Here is a 24015-nt window from a genome sequence, read left to right as displayed (position 1 = left end):
TGTTGTTGTAGTGCTCTGTGTAAAAGTTATCCTCCTTTTGCAATGCTGTAGTGTGGCCCTTTTGCCACTTCCCACCAAGTGGAGTTGTGGAAGAAACGCTCCAAAATATTTTTGAAAGTAGTGGTTTATTTCTTCTCTCTCTTCCGCCTCTGCTCACCTGAACTTGGATTGATACCATCTGGGCCCACTGCATTTTCTACTTCCAGACACATTCACAAAGTAATCCTCCATTTCCCCTATTCCATTGTTTCTCGCTTCAGCCTTTCATTTAGTTGTTCCATTCTACAACTCTATGTGCACATCTTTCACCTTGCTCTGCAAAGCACTGAGCTATGATTCTGATTGTTGCCGTTTAATCACACTTGGGTATAATTTATCTTCATTCATCTACAAATGGTGCCAGTATTTCAGAGGATTATGTTTTACTTATTATTATCAAATATCCCCTGCCTTTGTCCTCATTCAATTAATAAATTACCTTTGTTTTACTTACAAGATGGAGAGACTTCAAAATTCTTTTCTAAGGGGTTTTGTCCATATTCAAAATGGGTTTTTGGAATTATAGAGTAATCCTGTTTTGGATTCAGAGGTTGGAGGGTTCAAATCCACTGGAGAGTCATGGTGCAGACATGGCCCCTGGCTCTGAATTATGGGTTGCCATCCGACCACACATTTGAGCCCAATGATCGAGATGCTCAGCTCCCCATTGTATTGTCTGGGCGACTGCATAAAATCTCACTGATTTACCAGGATCCTTTCAAATCAGCTCCTCAACTCAGATAAAGATGCTCATGGCCAAGAAAATAATGTACATGTATGAATGGTTAGTTTGCTTGTGGCTCCTTCCTTTACTCCACAGGGGGGAAATATGAGGTTTTGTGTCAACTAGATTAATGTCAGGTTGTCCTACTGTTTTTTAATATAAATTTAGAGTCCACAATTCATTTTTTCCAATCGAGGGGCAATTTCGCGTGGCCAATCCCCCTACCCTGCACATCTTTTGGGTTGTGGGGGCAGAAACCACGCAAACACGGGGAGAATGTGCAAACTCCACAAGGACAGTGACTCAGAGCCGGGGTCAAACATGGGACCTCGGCAGCGTGCGCCTGCACTACGCCACCGTACTGCGCTATCCATCTGTTTTTTTAATTAATAATCTTTATTGGCACAAGTAGGCTTACATTACAACTGCAATCAAGTTACTGTGAAAACCCCTCATCTCCACTTACCAGTGCCTGTTCGGGTACAATGAGGGAAAATTCAGAATGTCCAAATTACCTAACAACACGTCTTTCGGGACTTGTGGAAGGAAACCGGAGCACGCAAAGGGAACCCACGCAGACACTGGGAGAACATGCAGACTCCGCACAGACAGTCAACAATGATCCAAGCTGGGAATCGAACCTGGGACCACCGCTGTGAAGGGAGAATGCTAACCACTGTGTTTTATATTGTTGTCTGTACATTTGCATACTTCAAACAGAATACTAGTGAAACGTTTTACCCAGGTGCCCTTATTTTTGAGATGAACAAAGGACAAACACAAGTGCACACTTAAATCAAAGTTTATTTTCAATCATAATATAACAGTTATCTCTTAAATTACCCCAACTACAGTATGGCATAATACAACCTGAGCCGGGGCGACACAGTCGTGCAGTTTTTGGCAATGCTGCCTCACGGCACCGGGTCACTGTCCTTGTGGAGTTTACACCTTCTCCCCGTGTCCGTGTGGGTTAGAAATGGGTAGAGCCCAGAGATCCTAGTGGAAGTTAGATTCGGCGCTCCTGATGGACAAGGCATTTTGCAAGAAGGTGGGCATGGTGACAGAGAACTGTGCGGAGTTCAACCAAAAGGGGAGGTCTCACTCTTCATGTTTCGGGAGGCATTGAAGGCAGTGGTGTGGCAGCAGGTAATACCCTATATGGTCCACAGGGAAAAGGTTAAGAGCGCGGAGAGACAGAGGTTGGTGGATGGCATTGTGGAAGTGGACTGACTGCACTCAGTGGCTCTGACTAGAGAGTTGTTAGCAGAGAGGAAGAAGCTACAAGTGGAGTTTGATCTATTGATGACATTCATTGCTCAACAGGGTTATTTTATGAGTATGAGGAGTAGGCCAGCCACCTGCTACCCCATCAGTTGAGGTCACAGCAGACATGTGGGAGATAACGCGGGTGATGGATGAGGAAGTAGTTTTAGCGACAACACCGGAGAAAACTAATGAGGCATTCGAGGCCTTTTACCCGCGGCTGTATAGGTCCGGGCCCCGAGGGGAGGACGCAGAGATGCTGCACATTTTTATTCCCGGAGGTGGAAAGGGGGAAGGGACATGGTTTGGAGACACCACTGGGACTGCAGGAGACAATGGAGTCCGTTGGGTTGACGTAGTCGGTGAAGGCACCGTCGCTGGGTAGCTTTCCGGTTGAATTTTATAAAACAGTTTTCGCTGTGTTGGCGTCCATCTCCAGGGGATGTATACAGATTTGCTGGTACGGGGGCAAGCTGCCCACTAGGCTGGCTCAGGCATCAATCTCACAAGGAGTTGTTTGTCACCAGTGGATGGGGACAGGGGGTGGGGGTGGGGTCTGGAATGGGGGCAGTGGGGGGGGGGGGGGGGGATGCATGGACACATGACAACCTGTTTATAATTTGGTTGTATCTTCGGCTGACTATGTGATTTGTCGATAGTGTTAGAAACAAAATATATATATTTTTAAATACTCACTAACACTTCTTCAACAGCACCATCCAAACCCACCCCCTCTGTGCCTAGGGTGGCATGGTGGCACAATGGTTAGCACTGCTATCTCACAGCTCCTGGGTCCCAGGTTCAATTCCAGCCTCGGATGACTGCCTGTGTGGATTTTCCACTTTCTCCCCGTGTCTGTGTGGGTTTCCTCCAGGTGCTCGGGTTTCCTCCCACAGTCCAAAGATGTGTGGGTTAGGTGGATTGGACATGCTAAATTGCCCCTCATGTTAAAAGGTGGGGTTCCTGGGTTACGAGGATGGGGTGGAGTCATTGGCTTAATTAGGGTGCTCTTTCCAAGGGCCAGTTCAGACTCAGTGGGCCAAATGGCTTCCTTCTGCACTGTAAATTCCATGATTCTATGGTTCTCGAAGATGAAGGGTAGCAGGCATATGTGAACCTGAAACTTGCCCTTCAAGTCTCACACCATTCTGACTTGGAAATACATCAACTTCCCCTCACTGTCACTGAATAGAAATTTTGGAAATCCCTTCCCAACACCTCTGTTGGTTTAGCGAGACCACATGGACTGCAGCGGTTCAAGAAAGTGGCTCAGTACCTGCTTCTGAAGGGGAATTAGAGATGAGAAACATACCTTGGCCTTGCCAGCGATGTTCACATATCAGCTACAATGTTCTCGAATGGTGGGGTAGGATTGCGAGGCTGAGTGGCTGATCATGCTCCTAATTTATTTGTTGTGGTGTTTGTCTGCTCATGATCACAATACTGGTTGTTGCTGAGTGACGCACAAATTGGCTAACATGTATCCTACATTACTAATGTGACAATACCTCAAAGGTACTTGATCAGCTGTCAACTATTTTGTGTTGTTCAGTGGTTAGGAAGGGCGCTACATGAATGTAAGTCTGTTTACAAATCAAAGACATATTGAAAACTGGCCCCATACACAAAACTGACCTCAGCTCAGGAGCAATGGATCATCACTGAAATTGTTTACAGGCCGTCGAGGAGGCTCCAAACCTACATTTCACAGTTTGGGTGTGAGGACAGTTATAGTTTCTCAAATTAACTCTTTAATTTGAAAACAGAAAGACTATATTCCACCCCAGTGTCACCAGAGATTGAGCCAGTATTATTTTCAGTAATGTTCAATCAGGTTTCTAACAGAGGATAAATCGATACTGTCATTAAAATGGTTCAGCGTTTAAATCAAATTGCTCCTGGTAAACAACCTGAAATATATGCATCAATATTTTGAGATATTTTCAAAAGTTCAGATTTAATATTCAGTCTGATTGTTCTGGTTAATTGCAGATATCACATTTGGTGATTGGCAATAAATTGGTGGAAAATCTTTCAGAGGGTCGGTGAAGTCTCGATGGGCCGAATGGCCACCTTCTGCCCTGTAGGGATTGTATGATTCTATGAATTAGAAATGAGAAACACGCCGCGGCCTTGCCAGCGACCCTCACATCCCATCAATGAATAAAATAAGTCAAATTTGGCACAGATGTCAGAGAGTGAACCTGAGATTTCTATTTGGTGAAGGTGGACATGCTGATTTCTATCCGAGTTTCAGCTGAGAGGGATTGGGTGACATTCCCTGTGGAAGCGGGGATATCCCGAATATCCGGAACCCTTTCCCATTTCCCCCTCAGGCCTCTCAGTGAGGAGCCGCTCTCTTCACAAACTCTCCTCCCTCTCGGAAATGACAAAACTTTCCCTGGGGCACTTTCGCTTTCGTAACAAACTGACAACAAAGTTCATTTCCAGAGAGAAACTGAGGCGGCCGCTTTCCCGGGAGAGAGAGAGAGAGACAGAAAGAAACGGGGTGAAAGGAGAGGGAGCCGGATCACTTTCGCCCTCGGAATCGGAGCAGATGAAATATTCTTTCAGTCAAACTCTCGAAAACGGCTCCAGAAAAGCAGCGGGATATGAGCAAGTTGTGCCAGTGAAAGAGCAGATTGTGGGACAGCTCAATGGGAGCGGAGTCAGTGTCCATGAAGCGGGGAGCCTGGGCTCTGAGCCGGGCTCTCTGCAATGTTCAAGCTGTGAAGTGTGGAGAGGACAAGCGCGATGTGAACACACCGGGTGCCGCTGCATTTCAGAGGCAACGGGGCCCCTGGTCAGCTCGAAAAGCCGCCGCACCGGATTCCCGCTCTCGGTGTCTCTATAATCCGGATGACCAAATCCAGCCCCCAATACATGTTCCCCCTGCACCTCCCCCCAATACTGAGCGTCCCTCTACACCACCTTACTGCCCCCCAATACTGAGCCTCCCTCTACATCACCTTACTGCCCCCCCCAATACTGAGCCTCCCTCTACACCACCTTACTCACCCCCCCCAATACTGAGCCTACCTCTACATCACCTTACTGCCCCCCAATACTGAGCCGCCTTCTACACCACCTTACTGCCCCCCAATACTGAGCCTCCCTCTACACCACCTTACTGCCCCCCAATACTGAGCCTCCCTCTACACCATCTCACTGCACCCCAATACTGAGCCTCCCTCTATGCCACCTTACTGCCCCCCAATACTAAGCCTCCCTCTACATCACCTCACTGTCCCCCCAATACTGAGCCTCCCTCTACACCACCTTACTGCCCCCCCAATACTGAGCCTCCCTCTACATCACCTTACTGCCCCCCAATACTGACCGCCCTCTACACCACCTTACTGCCCCCACCAATACTGTGCCTCCCTCTACACCACCTTACTGCCCCCCCAATACTGAGCCTCCCTCTACATCACCTTACTGCCCCCCCAATACTGAGCCTCCCTCTACACCACCTTACTGCCCCCCCCCAGTACTAACCCCCCCGTACACCATCTTACTCCCCCCCCCCCAATACTGAGCCTCCCTCTACACCACCTTACTGACCCCCATACTGTGCCTCCCTCTGCACCACCTTCCTGCCCCCCAATACTGAGCCTCCCACTACACTACCTTACTGTCCCCCCAATACTGAGCCTCCCTCTACACCACCTTACTGCGCCCCGGGTGATGTGAAGCTTCACAACATTGAGCTGGAAGCCAGCGCTGCTTGGGAGTTTCTCCCATGGATTTCCCACTCGCTGCTTCCGGAGTCTCCAGCTTTCAGCTTCCTGACCTCAGAGAGAAACCGCACAAACTATTGAAGTAACAGCTCGAGCACAAATCCTCCAGCCCATTTTCTCTTTTCCAATGTCCTGTCCACATATTAAAGGCGACAGCATGGCAGAGCCAGTGCCAGCTCCCAGCAGTGTCCACACTCACACTCACTCCATTCGCCAACACAGGCGCTCGCTCCCGGATCACAAGCGGCTCCCATTCGACTTTCCGACTTTCATTCGCTTCACAAGAGCCCTTCTCGCTGCTGAACCACGAAGCTGCCGCTTTCTCATCTTTCACATCGGTGTCTCACTCTGGCTCGATTGCTCATGGCTCTGGCGAGTATTTGGAGGTTTGGGACGGTGTTGCTCCTCTTGTCCGGGACTCTCAGTCTGGGCTGTGAGAGGCTGCAGTTACAGCAAGTTCTCAACACAGAGGCACTCAGCAAACTGAATGAAATGGTGAGTTGAACCTACAGCCAGAGCCGGATTCGAATCAAACAGTGTCTGTATGTTTTACAAAGTCATATCAGGAGAGAAAGAGAAAACAACCCTCTGGGGGAGATAGAATCTAAATGTGTGAAAAAACACATCAGGTCTGAGGGGTGAATAGAAAGTGGACACTGAGGCGAGGAGGGTTTACAGAAAAGAGGGATTGTGATCTGGGGACGGGAGTGATAGAGGATTCAGAAACAGTCCATTTACATCAATGATCTGTATTTAATGTCATCAAACAATCACGGTATTATCAGGAACACAGTGAAGTAAATTTGACATCAGGTTACGTAAGGAAGTAAAAGGACAGATGGCTAAAAGCTGGTTAAAGATATAACTTTTCAGGAAGGTCTTACCGTAGGAAGGGGAGTTGGAGAAATGCAGAGGTTTACGGTAGAACTCCTGATCTTAGCGCCGAGGTGGCTGAAGGCTCCGCCTCAAATAATGAACATTGGAAACCAGGAGTGCACAGGAGGCCAGATCTGGAGGTGGGCAGATGTGTCAGGGCGTTTTCGAGGCTGGAGATGATTACAGACACACAGAAGAATTAAAAACAAGTAGGAGAATTTAAAGATCGAGGCATTGCTTAACTCGTGGTCAATATAAATCAGCAAACTCAGGTACGCAGAGAGAACAAGATTTATGATTTATGACCAATCCATCTCAGACTTGGATGAGTTCAGGTTTAGATTGGGGAGAATGTGGAAGGTCGATCAGGCACGTGCTGGAGTGACCAAACACGGAGGTTACAAAGGTATGGATGAACTTTCAGCTGCAGAGTTGCTCAGCCAGAGAGGGGGGACAAGTGATGTTTGAGGGGTGATAGTGGGCAGTCTTACTTGTGACGCGGATGTGGTCAGAAACTCATTTCAGGATCAAATATGACACCAAACCCAGGCAGTTCCCAGGGAGAGTGTTGGTGTCAGTGACTGGGGAAGAGACATTGTATTGGGGACCAAGACAATGCCATCAGTCGGCTCGGAAGGACATAAGCAATAGGAGCAGGAGCAGTCCATTCGCCCCATAGAACCCGCTCTGCCATTCAGTAATATCCATAGAATAGAATTCCTACAGAGCAGACGGAGGCCATTCGGCCCATCGAAGTTGCAGCAACCCTCTCAAGAAGCACTCTGCCTACACCCACTGCCCTGATCTAACCCCATAACCCCACATGGTCTGCGCATTTTTCGCACAAAGGGGCAATTTAGCATGGCCAATCCACCTAACCTGCACATCTTGGGACTGTGAGAGGAAGCCCACGCTGACACGGGGAGAACGTGCAGACTCCCCATAGTCACCAGAGGCTGGAATCGAACCTGGATGTGGGGCAGCAGTGTTAATCACTGTGCCACCATGCTGCCCCTATGATCTGCTGGTAACTTTAACCTCACTTTTCCTTGCTGTCCAAGGTAGCACGGTGATGCAGTGGTTAGAACTGCTGCCTCACGACACCGAGAACCGGGGTTCGATCCTGGCTCTGGGTCACTGTCCGTGTGGAGTTTGCACATTTTCCCCGTCTCTGCATGGGTCTCATCCCCAACAACCCAAAGATGTGCAGATTAGGAGGATTGGTCACACTAAATTGCCCATTAATTGGAATAAAATAATTGGGTGCTCTATATTTTTAAAAAAACGTTTCCTGTCTGTCCCTCTCCCCCGTGACTCACTTGTAGATTCGCCTTGAATATCTGCAATGACCGAGGGGGTTACTTTTCTGGGGAAGCGAATTCTAAAGACTACTGAGCCACTGAGACAAACAAATTCCTCCTTACTTCCATCATAAATGGGAGACTCTTTATTTTAAACTGTGCATCTTAGATCTAGACTCCTGTCCAAGGGGGCATCTTCCACTCAGCCTGTATCCAGCCAACCCCCCTCATATTCTGAGATGTTTCAATAGATTCACCTCGAATTAGTTTAATCAGCACACCGGATGGTTTCAGCTAATGTAATTGAGAGGTCGCATGTAGCTGAGAAATGGGAGAGGTCAAGGACTGATCCTTGGGGGACACCAGAGGTAATGCAGCCGTCCTTCAGCAGGAACAGAAGCCATTGCAGGAAATTCTCTGCCTACGTTTTGATAGATAATAAAACCAAACGAGTACAGCAGAGCCCCAACCCACCCAGCCAAAACTGGACCATGGTGCTGAGGCCTGACGGAACCATGTCAAGGTGCAGACAGATAGAGAAGGACCTGGAGGGGAGGTTAACCTTTGTTACAGTCAAACCGTTCTAACCAACTATCCCTTTACTGTGCCCTTGATGTGAATCCGTTTAACTTGAAGGAAACAATCTGCTTTTCCAAAATTGATTTTAATAATATTGTTACAAATTGTTGGGGCTTTGAGTTGGAACCGAGCGCTGCTTATGATTTTCTATCTGGAATCTTCCCGTCCCGGTTCAGGAATTTCCAGCTTTCAGATTCCTTTCCTTACACAGTGAGCAGACTAACTATTCGCCTCCTGAAAAAAAACTCCCGCAACCAGATTTCACTTTTCCAACGTAACACCGCACATCGCCAGACCCTCCTCTTAACACGGAGAGCATGGCAGAGAGAGCTCCTCCCAACACAGTCCAGATGTACACACAGGCACACAGAGAGACACAGGCACACAGCGAGACATGCAGACAGAGAGACACAGACACACACAGAGACACACAGAGAGACACAGACACACACAGAGACACAGACACACACAGAGACACACAGAGAGACACAGAAACACAGAGAGACACAGACACACACAGAGATAGACTGGCAGATACACACACAGACGCACAGGAGAGTTTAGGCGGTTGCTCCTGCTGCATTTTCACTCCCGGTGATTCTGTCGGTGAAAATACAACATTTGTTCGGAGTTGAACCCGGTTATGGTCAGTGTCTGATGCCCGGCTCCGTGTCTCACTCTGGCTCGATTGCCCATGGCTCTGGCGAGTATTTGGAGGTTTGGGACGGTGTTGCTCCTCTTGTCCGGGACTCTCAGTCTGGGCTGTGAGAGGCTTCAGTTACAGCAAGTTCTCAACACAGAGAAACTGAATGAAATGATGAGTTGAAGCTGGAGCCAGAAACAATTCCCAATCGCACTGGGTCCGTTTGTTTTGAAACATTCTATCAGGAAAATGGTTTTGGGGTTTGCAGCGCTGCACAGTTAATGATCAGCGAATCTGCAGTATTACTATTTCTGATCTGAGTTGACACAATGTTTGTCTTTGCTCTCAGGGCCGTCGCTTCCCTCGGCAATGTGTCAGGGAGAGGTTTGCGCTGAAAACCAAGCCCTTGAATTTGGTGAAACTGTCGGAGGGTTTGCAGGTGAGTGAACACCGGGGCTTATTGTCATTTATTCCATCAGAAATGTACGAAAAACACGATTAAGACCAACCACCGTAATCCAGGTCGGACATAACAGGTCGCTCATTGAAGTTGTCAGTGGAAATGAGGGAGCTCCTGCTTTGAGTCCGGGTTGAACTCAAACCCCCGTGTGAAGACTCTCTTCCTCGTTCCCTCAGACTGATGTAGGGAGTGGAACCTCATTGAGTTGTAATGCACCCTGTCAGGGGGAGCCTGCCAAATCTGCAGCACCATTCAAAGGTTACTTGTGCCTGTTGATCATCTCAATTCCTTTAACCAGCTCACTCCCCATTACCATCTCCGTCTTCTCCCTCTTACTCCCTCACTATCTATATCCACTTCTTACCATCAATCATCCCATTCAGTTCAGGCAGGTCCTTTCATCTCTGGATTCCACACAATTTGCCTGTCAACTTTCCATTGCATTCACTCGATGGTCACTGCTGTCGCTCTGTTTTGATATGGTTGGGACGGTTAGCTCATTGGCTAGTCCAGAATACAGCCACCAGCGCGGGTCCAATTCCTGTCTGACTGAGGAGGTGTGAGACCTGCCTCTGCGCCCTTCCCTGAGAGTCGAAAACAATGACAAACTCCCACTGATAAATAAAAACAAACTGCCCAGAAAGCAACTCAGGGTGAAGCATCAGCTGCCACAGCGCCAGAGACCCGGGTTTAATTCCGGCCTTGGCTGACGATGTGGAGTTTTCAGGTACTCCCCGTGCCTCTGTGGGTTTCCTCCGGCTGCTCTGGTTTCCTCTCACAGTCCAAAGATGTGCAAGAGAGGTGGATTGGCCGTGATAAATTGTCCCTTAGTGTCCAAACGTTAGGTGGGGTTATGGGGTTGTGGCAGTGGAGTGGAAGGGGAGCTCCATTATTCTAATACTGTCCAGGTTGGCCTCCCAATTTATACCGTCTATAAACTGGAACATGCTCAAATAACTGCTGTAACATAACTTAACTCCAGTATCTCTGATGCAGCACTGTGGCACAGAGGTTAGCATTGCTGCCTCACAGCGCCGAGGTCCCAGTTTCGATCCTGGCTCTCTCTGGGTCACTGTCCACGTGGAGTTTGCACATTCTTTCCATGTTTGCGTGGATTTCACTCCCACAATCCAAAGATGTGCAGGGTAGGTGGATTGGCCATGCTAAACTGCTTCTTAATTCGGAAAAATGAATTGGGTACTCTTAAGTTTATTTTTGAAAAACTGATAATCTCTAAATATTCCAACAACACAGAATCCCAGTCAGCCATCAGCTCTGCATTCGCAGAGCGACATTCACTCTCAGTGTGCAGCAATAACTCTCTTTTTTAACATTCTGATGCTTGCTGTGAAATCCCTCCATGTTTTTTTCCTCGTCTTTCTATGACTTCCTCTAGGCTTAAAACCTTCAGGATGTCAGATCCAATTTTCAAGTGATGCTCATTTTGGATGTCCACTGCTCCACCATTGGTGGCCCTGCCTTCAGCTGTCTGGCCTAGCAAAGAATTACGTCTTCCCTGACGCTTCTCTCCACTTTTTGTTTCCTCCTAAAGACCTAACTCTTTAAGCAAACTCTCCGTCTCCAGTCCTACAGACTTCTTTTTTGGCTGGGCGTGAATTGTTCCTGATAACGCTGGTTTTGTCCCGAGGTCATGGGTTTTTGGGTCTCCTTCTTCAGCACCATGTCGGCGACTCTGCAGTTTGAGCTGGAGCCCTGTCCTTTGGCGGCCATATTTCGGGTGTCAGACTAATCAGAGCTGCAAACGGGGGCAGGGGCCATGTCCTGGCCTTCACCTTGCTCATTGCTCGGAGGTGAGTTCTGCTGCGATGGAGGTCTTTGCCTCCTCCACCCAATGCCTCGGTTTGGCTTGGGGGCCTGATTGAGTTCCTATTCCTTGAGAAAGTCAAAGACAAGTTGAGGGGAGCATTCGACGGGGTTGTACGGGAGATAGCAGCCTTTTATTGTCCATTTCAAGGAATTTGTCACCTTTAGTTACTGGTGGGGGGGGGGGGGGGGTGACGGGAGGGGAGTGGCAGGTTTTGTGAGAGGTTGTTTTATGTTTCTGTATTTTATGTCCGTAAATGTTTATTTTTCTTGTTATTTTGTATTTCATTAATGAAAAATATTAATGAAAATATTTATTAAAAAAACAAAAAAGCATAATCTCTAATGTGATTGTGTATATATTCCCCAGACACAGGACAGGATCCAGATTGTCCATCAGACCCTGCGTCACATCAGCAAGATCTACAGCATGAACTTGCGCTCAGTCACCTGGGACCGGAACACGGTGGAAAACTTCAGGCTTCTCCTGGACCGCCAGCTCAGTGAGATGGAAGAATGTGTCAGGAAACAGGGCTCAGAGGCCAGACTGAGGAAAAACTCCACCATTCAAAAATACTTCAGGAAACTGAGGAAGTTTCTCAAACAGAAGGTGGGACAATTGATAATTGACTCTGTGATTATTGGCTTGTAGTTTATTTGACCGTATTTAAATCTGTTGATTCTCCAATGGGGTTTCCTTAAAATATCTTCTTTTTTTCCAGACATTCAGCAACTGTGCTTGGGAAATAATCCGCACTGAGACCAGGGCCCGTTTACAACAGCTCCTTTACTTAATGGCACAAGTCAGCAGAAGAAATTGAAAAAATATCCAACCGCATGTTTAGCAGAGACTGGAATAATTTATTTAAATTGGCTGTTATTTATATAAAAACAGAATTCTGTGGTGACTGACAAAGAGCAAAGAATATCTTGATGTAATTTTCTATTTGATTATTTATTTTAATTTATTAATATTTATCGCTGCAATATTTTTCTGTTGTGAAATCCTCATCAGATATGTGCTAAGCTAAATTGGTGGCCATGATGTCTTCGTCCAACAGATGTTAGATTTTTAAGGTTGTAAACTCACAAATGTAAAGAAGATATTTCGATGACACATTTGATACAGTCTGAAACAAGAAATAGTTATTTCAAAGGCCTCACTTTTTTGAGAAGTATTATATTTTATGTTTACAGTGTGTCTGTAATTAAACAATTCTGTCAGCTTGGCTCGACGATAACACTGATTGGTGGGTCAAACCCCACTTAATTTCCACTGAGATCCTTATTGTCGCTGCTGAACCTCCAATGACAGTTCTGCACTGAGAATGGTCCAGCCAATCCTCAGCTCTGCTTTCCCGGCTTCCTCAGTCTCAAGGGTGGGTTGCAGACAAACGACCCTTGACCCCATTCCCGTTCCAGACTCACCTTTACTTTCTGTTCACCACAAGGTCAAATAATTCTACCTCATTTTAATTTATTGATATTTACCATTGTATTGGCTTTGTGTCCTGGATTGCTAAAGCTTAGTACAATTTATGAAAAATAAATGTTAATTTATTGATAGTTATTAAATGTTGGGAAATAAATAATATTTTTTTAAAAACCTGGAATCTTTTTATACTGAATGAAAGCATACATTTGCAAATAAATTGTTTTTGATATCACACATTTGCTGGAGTAATCTTTATTTTTCATTGGTCTTCTTCACTATAAATTTGATATAATTGAACACGTTAGCATTGGGAGGGAAGAGGTATTTATGGTTTTAGTGGACTTAAGAGGGGTGATTATCTGCGTTCACAGCTATCAAAGGAAGGAGAGGGTTTGGGAATAGGTTAATATTGACTGGGATGGGTACACAGTGTGGATATATCAGAACATTAGGATTGAGCTGGCGTCGAGCTGTGCGGCCTTCAACAAGGTGAAGGTGGTGCGATTCGGGATGGTTTACCCAGTGTGACTGTGGGTCACAACGGACTCGAAGGATTATTTCTTCAACATGCCGGAGCAGGCGGAGGCCTTCGTCAGAGAGAAGAAGCTGGGCCCGGTCTGAGGAGGATGGATTGGGATTCTGTGTATGAAGGGGAATGATTGTACAGTGTACAGCCCACTAGCCACTTGTAGTTTAGAAATTATTTTGACATTTAAGGAGTTTGGGGCCTGGTATGGTGTTCCTACAAGAAACTCCCCTGTGAGTGCCGGACCAGAGCAGGCTGCTGAAGGCCTGGGTGAGCCACGTTTTCCACTCAGGGTTTGACTGGGAGTTTGGGGTGGGGGGGGGGGGGGGGGATTTCGTTCAGCAGCGTTCCAAAATATTATTGACAATAGTGGTTTATTTCTTCTCTGTCTTCTGCCTCTGCTCGCCTGAACTTGGATTCAAACCACCTGGGCCCATTGCATTTTCTACTCCCAGACACATTCACAAAGTAATCCTCCATTTGAAATCCACTTATCGCTTATTGTTACAAGTCGGCTTCAATGAAGTTACTGTGAAAAGCCACTAGTCGCCACATTCCGGCGCCTGTTCGGGGAGGCTGATACGGGAATTGAACCATGCTGCTGGCCTGCCTTGGTCTGCTTTAAAAGCCAGCTATTTAGCCCAGTGTGCTAAACCAGCCCCTCCATTTCCCTTATTCCATTGTTTCTCGCTTCATTGTATAGCCTCTTTTTATTATATTTTTGTTCTCTTGGGGTTGGGGCTGTAAGAAGGTGGTATTGACACATTTCTTGGTTCAGAGACAAGCTTGCTCATCATGTCGGGGTTTGGATTTTGGGAGTGGGTCAGAAGGTTGTCGTTTTTAGGGAGGTAATACAGGGTGACGTTGGGAGGGGGTAACCGCGCTAGCGGGAAGGAGAAGGTGTGGCTAGTGAATGAGGGAGGAGAGGAGGAAGGGTTGTTGGTCTATATCGTGTGGGGCACAATTGGTCTAGCTGTTTGTTTGTTAGGGGCATGTGGTTTGTAGAGGTGGCAGGCTGTGAGCCTGGAGGGGGGGAGGAGACAATGTGTAGGGGAGGGGTGGAGGGGAAGGGAGAACAAACAGTGACCAGGGGAATTTCATTGTCCGACCCTAGAGAAGGTGCTCGAAGCCATCTTAGATGGACCTGGGACCAAGAAATGTCTGGAGGAGTATGGCATCATGGTGGAGATGGCTGACTTTAGTGGGAGGGCGGTGGGAGACCCTGACTAGGTCAGTCACCTGGAATGTGTGGGCCTGGTTAGACCTGTGAAGAGGGCAAGAATTTTTTTTACATTTAAGAGTTTGGGGTCCGGTATAGTGTTCCTACAAGAAACTCACCTGTGAGTGCCGGACCAGACCAGGCTGCGGAAGTCCTGGGTGAGCCAGGTTTTCCAATCAGGGTTTAAGAGAAGCATCAGGAGGGGTGGTGGATTTCGGTCAGCAAAAGGGTTCGCTTTCAATCGTGGACTCTGGCTGATCAGGGTATCGTTTTTTGATGGTTATAGGTACTCGGGGGGTGGGGGAGGGTGGCGGTGGGGGCTGGAAGCCATGGTGTTAGTGAATGTGTATGCCCCAAACTGGGGCAATGTCAAGTCTATGGGATGGTTACTGGCTGCAATACCAGAGATGGACACACACCAATTGATTTTAGGGGGGAGATTTTAACTGCGTGTTAGATCCGAGGCTGGACCACTCCCGATCGAGGTGGTTAACCCATTCGGGAATGACAAGGATGTTCGCTGCATTCATGGATGTGACAAGAGACAAACCCTTGGCATGGTTTGTGACTTGATTGATCTTTAGTATCTCAAGAAGTTCAAGATTACAGTGAGGGTGCTGATAGATGGGCTCTACTGTAGATGACGACTTTTCATTTTGTTCTTTAAGGAATGGGTCACTGTTGGCTGTTAGTGAGGGTCGGGGTGTGTGCTGTTTGGGTTGTATTCCTGTTACTGGGGTTATTGTTATAGGAAGGATGTGATTGCAGTAGAAAGAGTGCAGAGGAGATTCTCCAGCATGTTGCCTGGGCTGGAGTTACGAAGCGAGGCTGGCTAGGCTGGGGTTAGTTTCCTTAGAGCAAAGAAGGTTGAGTGGGAACCTGATTGAGGTGTGTAAAATTATGAGGGACATAGACAGGATAAAGAACAAAGAACAAAGAAAAGTACAGCACAGGAACAGGCCCTTCGGCCCTCCAAGCCTGTCCCGACCATGCTGCCTGTCTAAACTAAAATCTTCTGTGGCGACCAGAATTGAACACTATACTCCAAGTGTGGCCTAACTAAGGTTCTATACAGGTGCAACATGACTTGCCAATTCTTATACTTAATGCCCCGGCCAATGAAGGCAAGCATGCCATATGCCTTCTTGACTACCTTCTCCACCTGTGTTGCCCCTTGACACAGATTGCCACCATTTCCACAAACATCCAATCCCTCCACCAACAAACAGTGACAACCCTGTGCTCCAACTACAAGATGCACTGCAGGAACTCACCAAGGTACTTCAGGCAGCACCTTCCAAACCCACGACAAATACCATACAAAAGGACAAGAGCAGCAGAGACCTGGGAACACCGCCACCTGGAGGCTCCCCTCCAAGTCACTCACCATCATGACTTGGAAATCTATCGCCGTTCCTTCCCTGTCGCTGGGTTAAAATCCTGAAATTCCCTCCTAAGGACACTGTGTGGCGCACTGGCATGTCCGGGACTGCAGAGGTTCAAGAAAGCAGCTCACCATCACCTTCTCAAAAGTAACTAGGGTTGGGCACGAGATGTTGGCCGAGTCAGCAATGCCCACATCCCATGAATTACATTTTTTTTTTTAAGTTTAGAATCCACTCCTTTCCAGCCACACCTCACCTCCAAACTTTACAACAAACTAGAAGATTAATGTATATTTAACAAGTTAATATTAACCAACACCCAAATCAGCAATTGTTTTCTCTTTGGATTGCTGTAGTGGTCTTCCAAATTGGGTCCCAGTTTAACTACACTCAGCTTTAGCAATATTTTAACTGCAAACTAAGCAAACATGCAACTACATTATAACCAATTAAATGCACTCATACAGAACTTTTAGGAAGGGACTAGAAATGAAATGAAATGAAAATCGCTTATTGTCACGAGTAGGCTTCAAATGAAGTTACTGTGAAAAGCCCCTAGTCGCTACATTCCGCCGCCTGTTCGGGGAGGCTGGTACGGGAATATAATGTCATTAGTGATTTTCAGTTAAAGTAAGTCGCATTTGAGGTTGCAACTCCTCCAAAGTAGACAAATCCTCTGCTAAATATAACACTCCAACTCACAAGCAAACTCAAGCCATCATAATTAAGTTATAGAGTCAGAGTTTTACAGCATAAAGAGACCCTTAGGCCTATCGTGTCTTGCCATCAAGCATCTATCTGTTCTAATCCCATTTTCCAGCACTTGGTCTGTAATCTTATATGCTATGGCATTTCAAGTGCTCATCTAAATGCTTGGTAACTGTTGTGAGGGTTCCCTCCTGCACCGCCCTTTCAGACAGTGAGTTCCAGATTCAAACCACCCTCTCGAGTACAAAAGGTTTGCCTCAAATCTCCTACCCCTAATCTTAAATCTATGCTCCCTGGTTATTGACCCCTTTACTAAGGGAGAAAGTTTCTTCCCATCTTCCCCATGTCCCTCATAATTCTGTACACCTCAATCAGGTCCCGCCCCCTCCCCCGTCTCTGCTCGAAGGAAAACAACCCCAGCCTAACCAGCCTCTCTCCATAAGATGAAACACTCTAGCCCAGGCAACATCCTGTAGAATCTCCACTGCACACCCTCTAGTGCAGTTACATCCTTCCTAGTGTTGTGACCAGAACTGCACACAGTATTGTAGCTGTGTCCTATCAAGCATTTCATACAGTTCCATCAAAACCTCCCTGCTTGTTTCATGTTTAAATATCTTGAGCCACATTACCACGCATCTCCCCACCCAAAAGCTCATATTCTAATAGTCGAGATGAGCTACATTTACCAAATTATAATTTTGGGAGAAGGAGGATAATCCTGGGCTATCAAAACCCATCTCTTCTTCCACTGAATGCTGCCACATAAAGGTCTTGCAAGGAGAGAACGAACTGGGTGGGGACTGCTCCTTTTGCATCTTCCACTGCAAACGCCGTATCTGAAAAAGGAGCACCGAGATTTGATTTCCTGAGCTTTTAGCTTCTTTTCTCCCTTCAGTTGTGGGAGAGATAAAACTACGCCCACGTTTTCGGGGCCGATGGCCCAACTTTTCTTCTGGACTAGCTGGAAATCTTCGATCCCATTCAAAAGTAGGGGAATGATCTTGTAGCCTGCTCACTCCTTCGATACCAATCTCCTCCAAAGGCACATCTTTGTTGTTGTAGTGCTCTGTGTAAAAGTTATCCTCCTTTTGCAATGCTGTAGTGTGGCCCTTTTGCCACTTCCCACCAAGTGGAGTTGTGGAAGAAACGCTCCAAAATATTTTTGAAAGTAGTGGTTTATTTCTTCTCTCTCTTCCGCCTCTGCTCACCTGAACTTGGATTGATACCATCTGGGCCCACTGCATTTTCTACTTCCAGACACATTCACAAAGTAATCCTCCATTTCCCCTATTCCATTGTTTCTCGCTTCAGCCTTTCATTTGGTTGTTCCATTCTACAACTCTATGTGCACATCTTTCACCTTGCTCTGCAAAGCACTGAGCTATGATTCTGATTGTTGCCGTTTAATCACACTTGGGTATAATTTATCTTCATTCATCTACAAATGGTGCCAGTATTTCAGAGGATTATGTTTTACTTATTATTATCAAATATCCCCTGCCTTTGTCCTCATTCAATTAATAAATTACCTTTGTTTTACTTACAAGATGGAGAGACTTCAAAATTCTTTTCTAAGGGGTTTTGTCCATATTCAAAATGGGTTTTTGGAATTATAGAGTAATCCTGTTTTGGATTCAGAGGTTGGAGGGTTCAAATCCACTGGAGAGTCATGGTGCAGACATGGCCCCTGGCTCTGAATTATGGGTTGCCATCCGACCACACATTTGAGCCCAATGATCGAGATGCTCAGCTCCCCATTGTATTGTCTGGGCGACTGCATAAAATCTCACTGATTTACCAGGATCCTTTCAAATCAGCTCCTCAACTCAGATAAAGATGCTCATGGCCAAGAAAATAATGTACATGTATGAATGGTTAGTTTGCTTGTGGCTCCTTCCTTTACTCCACAGGGGGGAAATATGAGGTTTTGTGTCAACTAGATTAATGTCAGGTTGTCCTACTGTTTTTTAATATAAATTTAGAGTCCACAATTCATTTTTTCCAATCGAGGGGCAATTTTGCGTGGCCAATCCCCCTACCCTGCACATCTTTTGGGTTGTGGGGGCAGAAACCACGCAAACACAGGGAGAATGTGCAAACTCCACACGGACAGTGACTCAGAGCCGGGGTCAAACATGGGACCTCGGCAGCGTGCGCCTGCACTACGCCACCGTACTGCGCTATCCATCTGTTTTTTTTAATTAATAATCTTTATTGGCACAAGTAGGCTTACATTACAACTGCAATCAAGTTACTGTGAAAACCCCTCATCTCCACTTACCAGTGCCTGTTCGGGTACAATGAGGGAAAATTCAGAATGTCCAAATTACCTAACAACACGTCTTTCGGGACTTGTGGAAGGAAACCGGAGCACGCAAAGGGAACCCACGCAGACACTGGGAGAACATGCAGACTCCGCACAGACAGTCAACAATGATCCAAGCTGGGAATCGAACCTGGGACCCACCGCTGTGAAGGGAGAATGCTAACCACTGTGTTTTATATTGTTGTCTGTACATTTGCATACTTCAAACAGAATACTAGTGAAACGTTTTACCCAGGTGCCCTTATTTTTGAGATGAACAAAGGACAAACACAAGTGCACACTTAAATCAAAGTTTATTTTCAATCATAATATAACAGTTATCTCTTAAATTACCCCAACTACAGTATGGCATAATACAACCTGAGCCGGGGCGACACAGTCGTGCAGTTTTTGGCAATGCTGCCTCACGGCACCGGGTCACTGTCCTTGTGGAGTTTACACCTTCTCCCCGTGTCTGTGTGGGTTAGAAATGGGTAGAGCCCAGAGATCCTAGTGGAAGTTAGATTTGGCGCTCCTGATGGACAAGGCATTTTGCAAGAAGGTGGGCATGGTGACAGAGAACTGTGCGGAGTTCAACCAAAAGGGGAGGTCTCACTCTTCATGTTTCGGGAGGCATTGAAGGCAGTGGTGTGGCAGCAGGTAATACCCTATATGGTCCACAGGGACAAGGTTAAGAGCGCGGAGAGACAGAGGTTGGTGGATGGCATTGTGGAAGTGGACTGACTGCACTCAGTGGCTCTGACTAGAGAGTTGTTAGCAGAGAGGAAGAAGCTACAAGTGGAGTTTGATCTATTGATGACATTCATTGCTCAACAGGGTTATTTTATGAGTATGAGGAGTAGGCCAGCCACCTGCTACCCCATCAGTTGAGGTCACAGCAGACATGTGGGAGATAACGCGGGTGATGGATGAGGAAGTAGTTTTAGCGACAACACCGGAGAAAACTAATGAGGCATTCGAGGCCTTTTACCCGTGGCTGTATAGGTCCGGGCCCCGAGGGGAGGACGCAGAGATGCTGCACTTTTTTATTCCCGGAGGTGGAAAGGGGGAAGGGACATGGTTTGGAGGCACCACTGGGACTGCAGGAGACAATGGAGTCCGTTGGGTTGACGTAGTCGGTGAAGGCACCGTCGCTGGGTAGCTTTCCGGTTGAATTTTATAAAACAGTTTTCGCTGTGTTGGCGTCCATCTCCAGGGGATGTATACAGATTTGCTGGTACGGGGGCAAGCTGCCCACTAGGCTGGCTCAGGCATCAATCTCATTGACCCCAAAGAAGAAAAAGGACAAAGTGGAGTGTGAGTCTTACAGTGCTATCTCCCTGCTAAACATCAGTGTGACATTGTTGGCTGTGGTTCGCTTCACAAGGAGTTGTTTGTCACTAGTGGATGGGGACAGGGGGTGGGGGTGGGGTCTGGAATGGGGGCAGTGGGGGGGGGGATGCAAGGGGGCTTGATTTGGGGCAACGGTTGTGTTAGTCAAGGGGGAAAATGGACACATGACAACCTGTTTATAATTTGGTTGTATCTTCGGCTGACTATGTGATTTGTCGATAGTGTTAGAAACAAAATATATATATTTTTAAATACTCACTAACACTTCTTCAACAGCACCATCCAAACCCACCCCCTCTGTGCCTAGGGTGGCATGGTGGCACAATGGTTAGCACTGCTATCTCACAGCTCCTGGGTCCCAGGTTCAATTCCAGCCTCGGATGACTGCCTGTGTGGATTTTCCACTTTCTCCCCGTGTCTGTGTGGGTTTCCTCCAGGTGCTCGGGTTTCCTCCCACAGTCCAAAGATGTGTGGGTTAGGTGGATTGGACATGCTAAATTGCCCCTCATGTTAAAAGGTGGGGTTCCTGGGTTACGAGGATGGGGTGGAGTCATTGGCTTAATTAGGGTGCTCTTTCCAAGGGCCAGTTCAGACTCAGTGGGCCAAATGGCTTCCTTCTGCACTGTAAATTCCATGATTCTATGGTTCTCGAAGATGAAGGGTAGCAGGCATATGTGAACCTGAAACTTGCCCTTCAAGTCTCACACCATTCTGACTTGGAAATACATCAACTTCCCCTCACTGTCACTGAATAGAAATTTTGGAAATCCCTTCCCAACACCTCTGTTGGTTTAGCGAGACCACATGGACTGCAGCGGTTCAAGAAAGTGGCTCAGTACCTGCTTCTGAAGGGGAATTAGAGATGAGAAACATACCTTGGCCTTGCCAGCGATGTTCACATATCAGCTACAATGTTCTCGAATGGTGGGGTAGGATTGCGAGGCTGAGTGGCTGATCATGCTCCTAATTTATTTGTTGTGGTGTTTGTCTGCTCATGATCACAATACTGGTTGTTGCTGAGTGACGCACAAATTGGCTAACATGTATCCTACATTACTAATGTGACAATACCTCAAAGGTACTTGATCAGCTGTCAACTATTTTGTGTTGTTCAGTGGTTAGGAAGGGCGCTACATGAATGTAAGTCTGTTTACAAATCAAAGACATATTGAAAACTGGCCCCATACACAAAACTGACCTCAGCTCAGGAGCAATGGATCATCACTGAAATTGTTTACAGGCCGTCGAGGAGGCTCCAAACCTACATTTCACAGTTTGGGTGTGAGGACAGTTATAGTTTCTCAAATTAACTCTTTAATTTGAAAACAGAAAGACTATATTCCACCCCAGTGTCACCAGAGATTGAGCCAGTATTATTTTCAGTAATGTTCAATCAGGTTTCTAACAGAGGATAAATCGATACTGTCATTAAAATGGTTCAGCGTTTAAATCAAATTGCTCCTGGTAAACAACCTGAAATATATGCATCAATATTTTGAGATATTTTCAAAAGTTCAGATTTAATATTCAGTCTGATTGTTCTGGTTAATTGCAGATATCACATTTGGTGATTGGCAATAAATTGGTGGAAAATCTTTCAGAGGGTCGGTGAAGTCTCGATGGGCCGAATGGCCACCTTCTGCCCTGTAGGGATTGTATGATTCTATGAATTAGAAATGAGAAACACGCCGCGGCCTTGCCAGCGACCCTCACATCCCATCAATGAATAAAATAAGTCAAATTTGGCACAGATGTCAGAGAGTGAACCTGAGATTTCTATTTGGTGAAGGTGGACATGCTGATTTCTATCCGAGTTTCAGCTGAGAGGGATTGGGTGACATTCCCTGTGGAAGCGGGGATATCCCGAATATCCGGAACCCTTTCCCATTTCCCCCTCAGGCCTCTCAGTGAGGAGCCGCTCTCTTCACAAACTCTCCTCCCTCTCGGAAATGACAAAACTTTCCCTGGGGCACTTTCGCTTTCGTAACAAACTGACAACAAAGTTCATTTCCAGAGAGAAACTGAGGCGGCCGCTTTCCCGGGAGAGAGAGAGAGAGACAGAAAGAAACGGGGTGAAAGGAGAGGGAGCCGGATCACTTTCGCCCTCGGAATCGGAGCAGATGAAATATTCTTTCAGTCAAACTCTCGAAAACGGCTCCAGAAAAGCAGCGGGATATGAGCAAGTTGTGCCAGTGAAAGAGCAGATTGTGGGACAGCTCAATGGGAGCGGAGTCAGTGTCCATGAAGCGGGGAGCCTGGGCTCTGAGCCGGGCTCTCTGCAATGTTCAAGCTGTGAAGTGTGGAGAGGACAAGCGCGATGTGAACACACCGGGTGCCGCTGCATTTCAGAGGCAACGGGGCCCCTGGTCAGCTCGAAAAGCCGCCGCACCGGATTCCCGCTCTCGGTGTCTCTATAATCCGGATGACCAAATCCAGCCCCCAATACATGTTCCCCCTGCACCTCCCCCCAATACTGAGCGTCCCTCTACACCACCTTACTGCCCCCCAATACTGAGCCTCCCTCTACATCACCTTACTGCCCCCCCCCCAATACTGAGCCTCCCTCTACACCACCTTACTGACCCCCCCCCCAATACTGAGCCTACCTCTACATCACCTTACTGCCCCCCAATACTGAGCCGCCTTCTACACCACCTTACTGCCCCCCAATACTGAGCCTCCCTCTACACCACCTTACTGCCCCCCAATACTGAGCCTCCCTCTACACCATCTCACTGCACCCCAATACTGAGCCTCCCTCTATGCCACCTTACTGCCCCCCAATACTAAGCCTCCCTCTACATCACCTCACTGTCCCCCCAATACTGAGCCTCCCTCTACACCACCTTACTGCCCCCCCAATACTGAGCCTCCCTCTACATCACCTTACTGCCCCCCAATACTGACCGCCCTCTACACCACCTTACTGCCCCCACCAATACTGTGCCTCCCTCTACACCACCTTACTGCCCCCCCCAATACTGAGCCTCCCTCTACATCACCTTACTGCCCCCCCAATACTGAGCCTCCCTCTACACCACCTTACTGCCCCCCCCAGTACTAACCCCCCCGTACACCATCTTACTCCCCCCCCCCCAATACTGAGCCTCCCTCTACACCACCTTACTGCCCCCCCATACTGTGCCTCCCTCTGCACCACCTTCCTGCCCCCCAATACTGAGCCTCCCTCTACACGACCTTACTGTCCCCCCAATACTGAGCCTCCCTCTACACCACCTTACTGCTCCCCGGGTGATGTGAAGCTTCACAACATTGAGCTGGAAGCCAGCGCTGCTTGGGAGTTTCTCCCATGGATTTCCCACTCGCTGCTTCCGGAGTCTCCAGCTTTCAGCTTCCTGACCTCAGAGTGAAACCGCACAAACTATTGAAGTAACAGCTCGAGCACAAATCCTCCAGCCCATTTTCACTTTTCCAATGTCATGTCCACATATTAAAGGCGACAGCATGGCAGAGCCAGAGCCAGCTCCCAGCAGAGTCCACACTCACACTCACTCCATTCGCCAACACAGGCGCTCGCTCCCGGATCACAAGCGGCTCCCATTCGACTTTCCCACTTTCATTCGCTTCACAAGAGCCCTTCTCGCTGCTGAACCACGAAGCTGCCGCTT

The 24015-nt window shown here is 47.3% G+C and overlaps 1 protein-coding gene across 1 annotated transcript; it reads left to right on the top strand.

The window, feature by feature from the left end:
* Positions 1-6090: 6090 nt before the first annotated feature.
* Positions 6091-12469, top strand: LOC140398006 (interferon alpha-F-like). The gene is made up of 4 exons (XM_072486244.1): positions 6091-6264; positions 9518-9607; positions 11823-12062; positions 12175-12469. Exons 1-4 carry the CDS (start codon positions 6133-6135, stop codon positions 12271-12273), a joined length of 561 nt encoding a protein of 186 aa, XP_072342345.1. The 5' UTR covers positions 6091-6132; the 3' UTR covers positions 12274-12469.
* Positions 12470-24015: the final 11546 nt, after the last annotated feature.

Source organism: Scyliorhinus torazame, chromosome 21 (assembly GCF_047496885.1).
Source record: "Scyliorhinus torazame isolate Kashiwa2021f chromosome 21, sScyTor2.1, whole genome shotgun sequence".
In the NCBI taxonomy this organism is placed as follows: domain Eukaryota; kingdom Metazoa; phylum Chordata; class Chondrichthyes; order Carcharhiniformes; family Scyliorhinidae; genus Scyliorhinus; species Scyliorhinus torazame.
This window is presented reverse-complemented; position numbering and strand designations above follow the sequence as displayed.

What these genes read in the sequence shown, in the direction of transcription:
- LOC140398006 (XM_072486244.1), top strand. Translation starts at nt 6,133, where the DNA reads ATGGCTCTGGCGAGTATTTGGAGGTTTGGGACGGTGTTGCTCCTCTTG. An exon ending in AACTGTCGGAGGGTTTGCAG is followed by an intron (nt 9,608 to 11,822) that starts GTGAGTGAACAC and finishes TATATTCCCCAG; the next exon opens with ACACAGGACAGGATCCAGAT. An exon ending in GGAAGTTTCTCAAACAGAAG is followed by an intron (nt 12,063 to 12,174) that starts GTGGGACAATTG and finishes CTTTTTTTCCAG; the next exon opens with ACATTCAGCAACTGTGCTTG.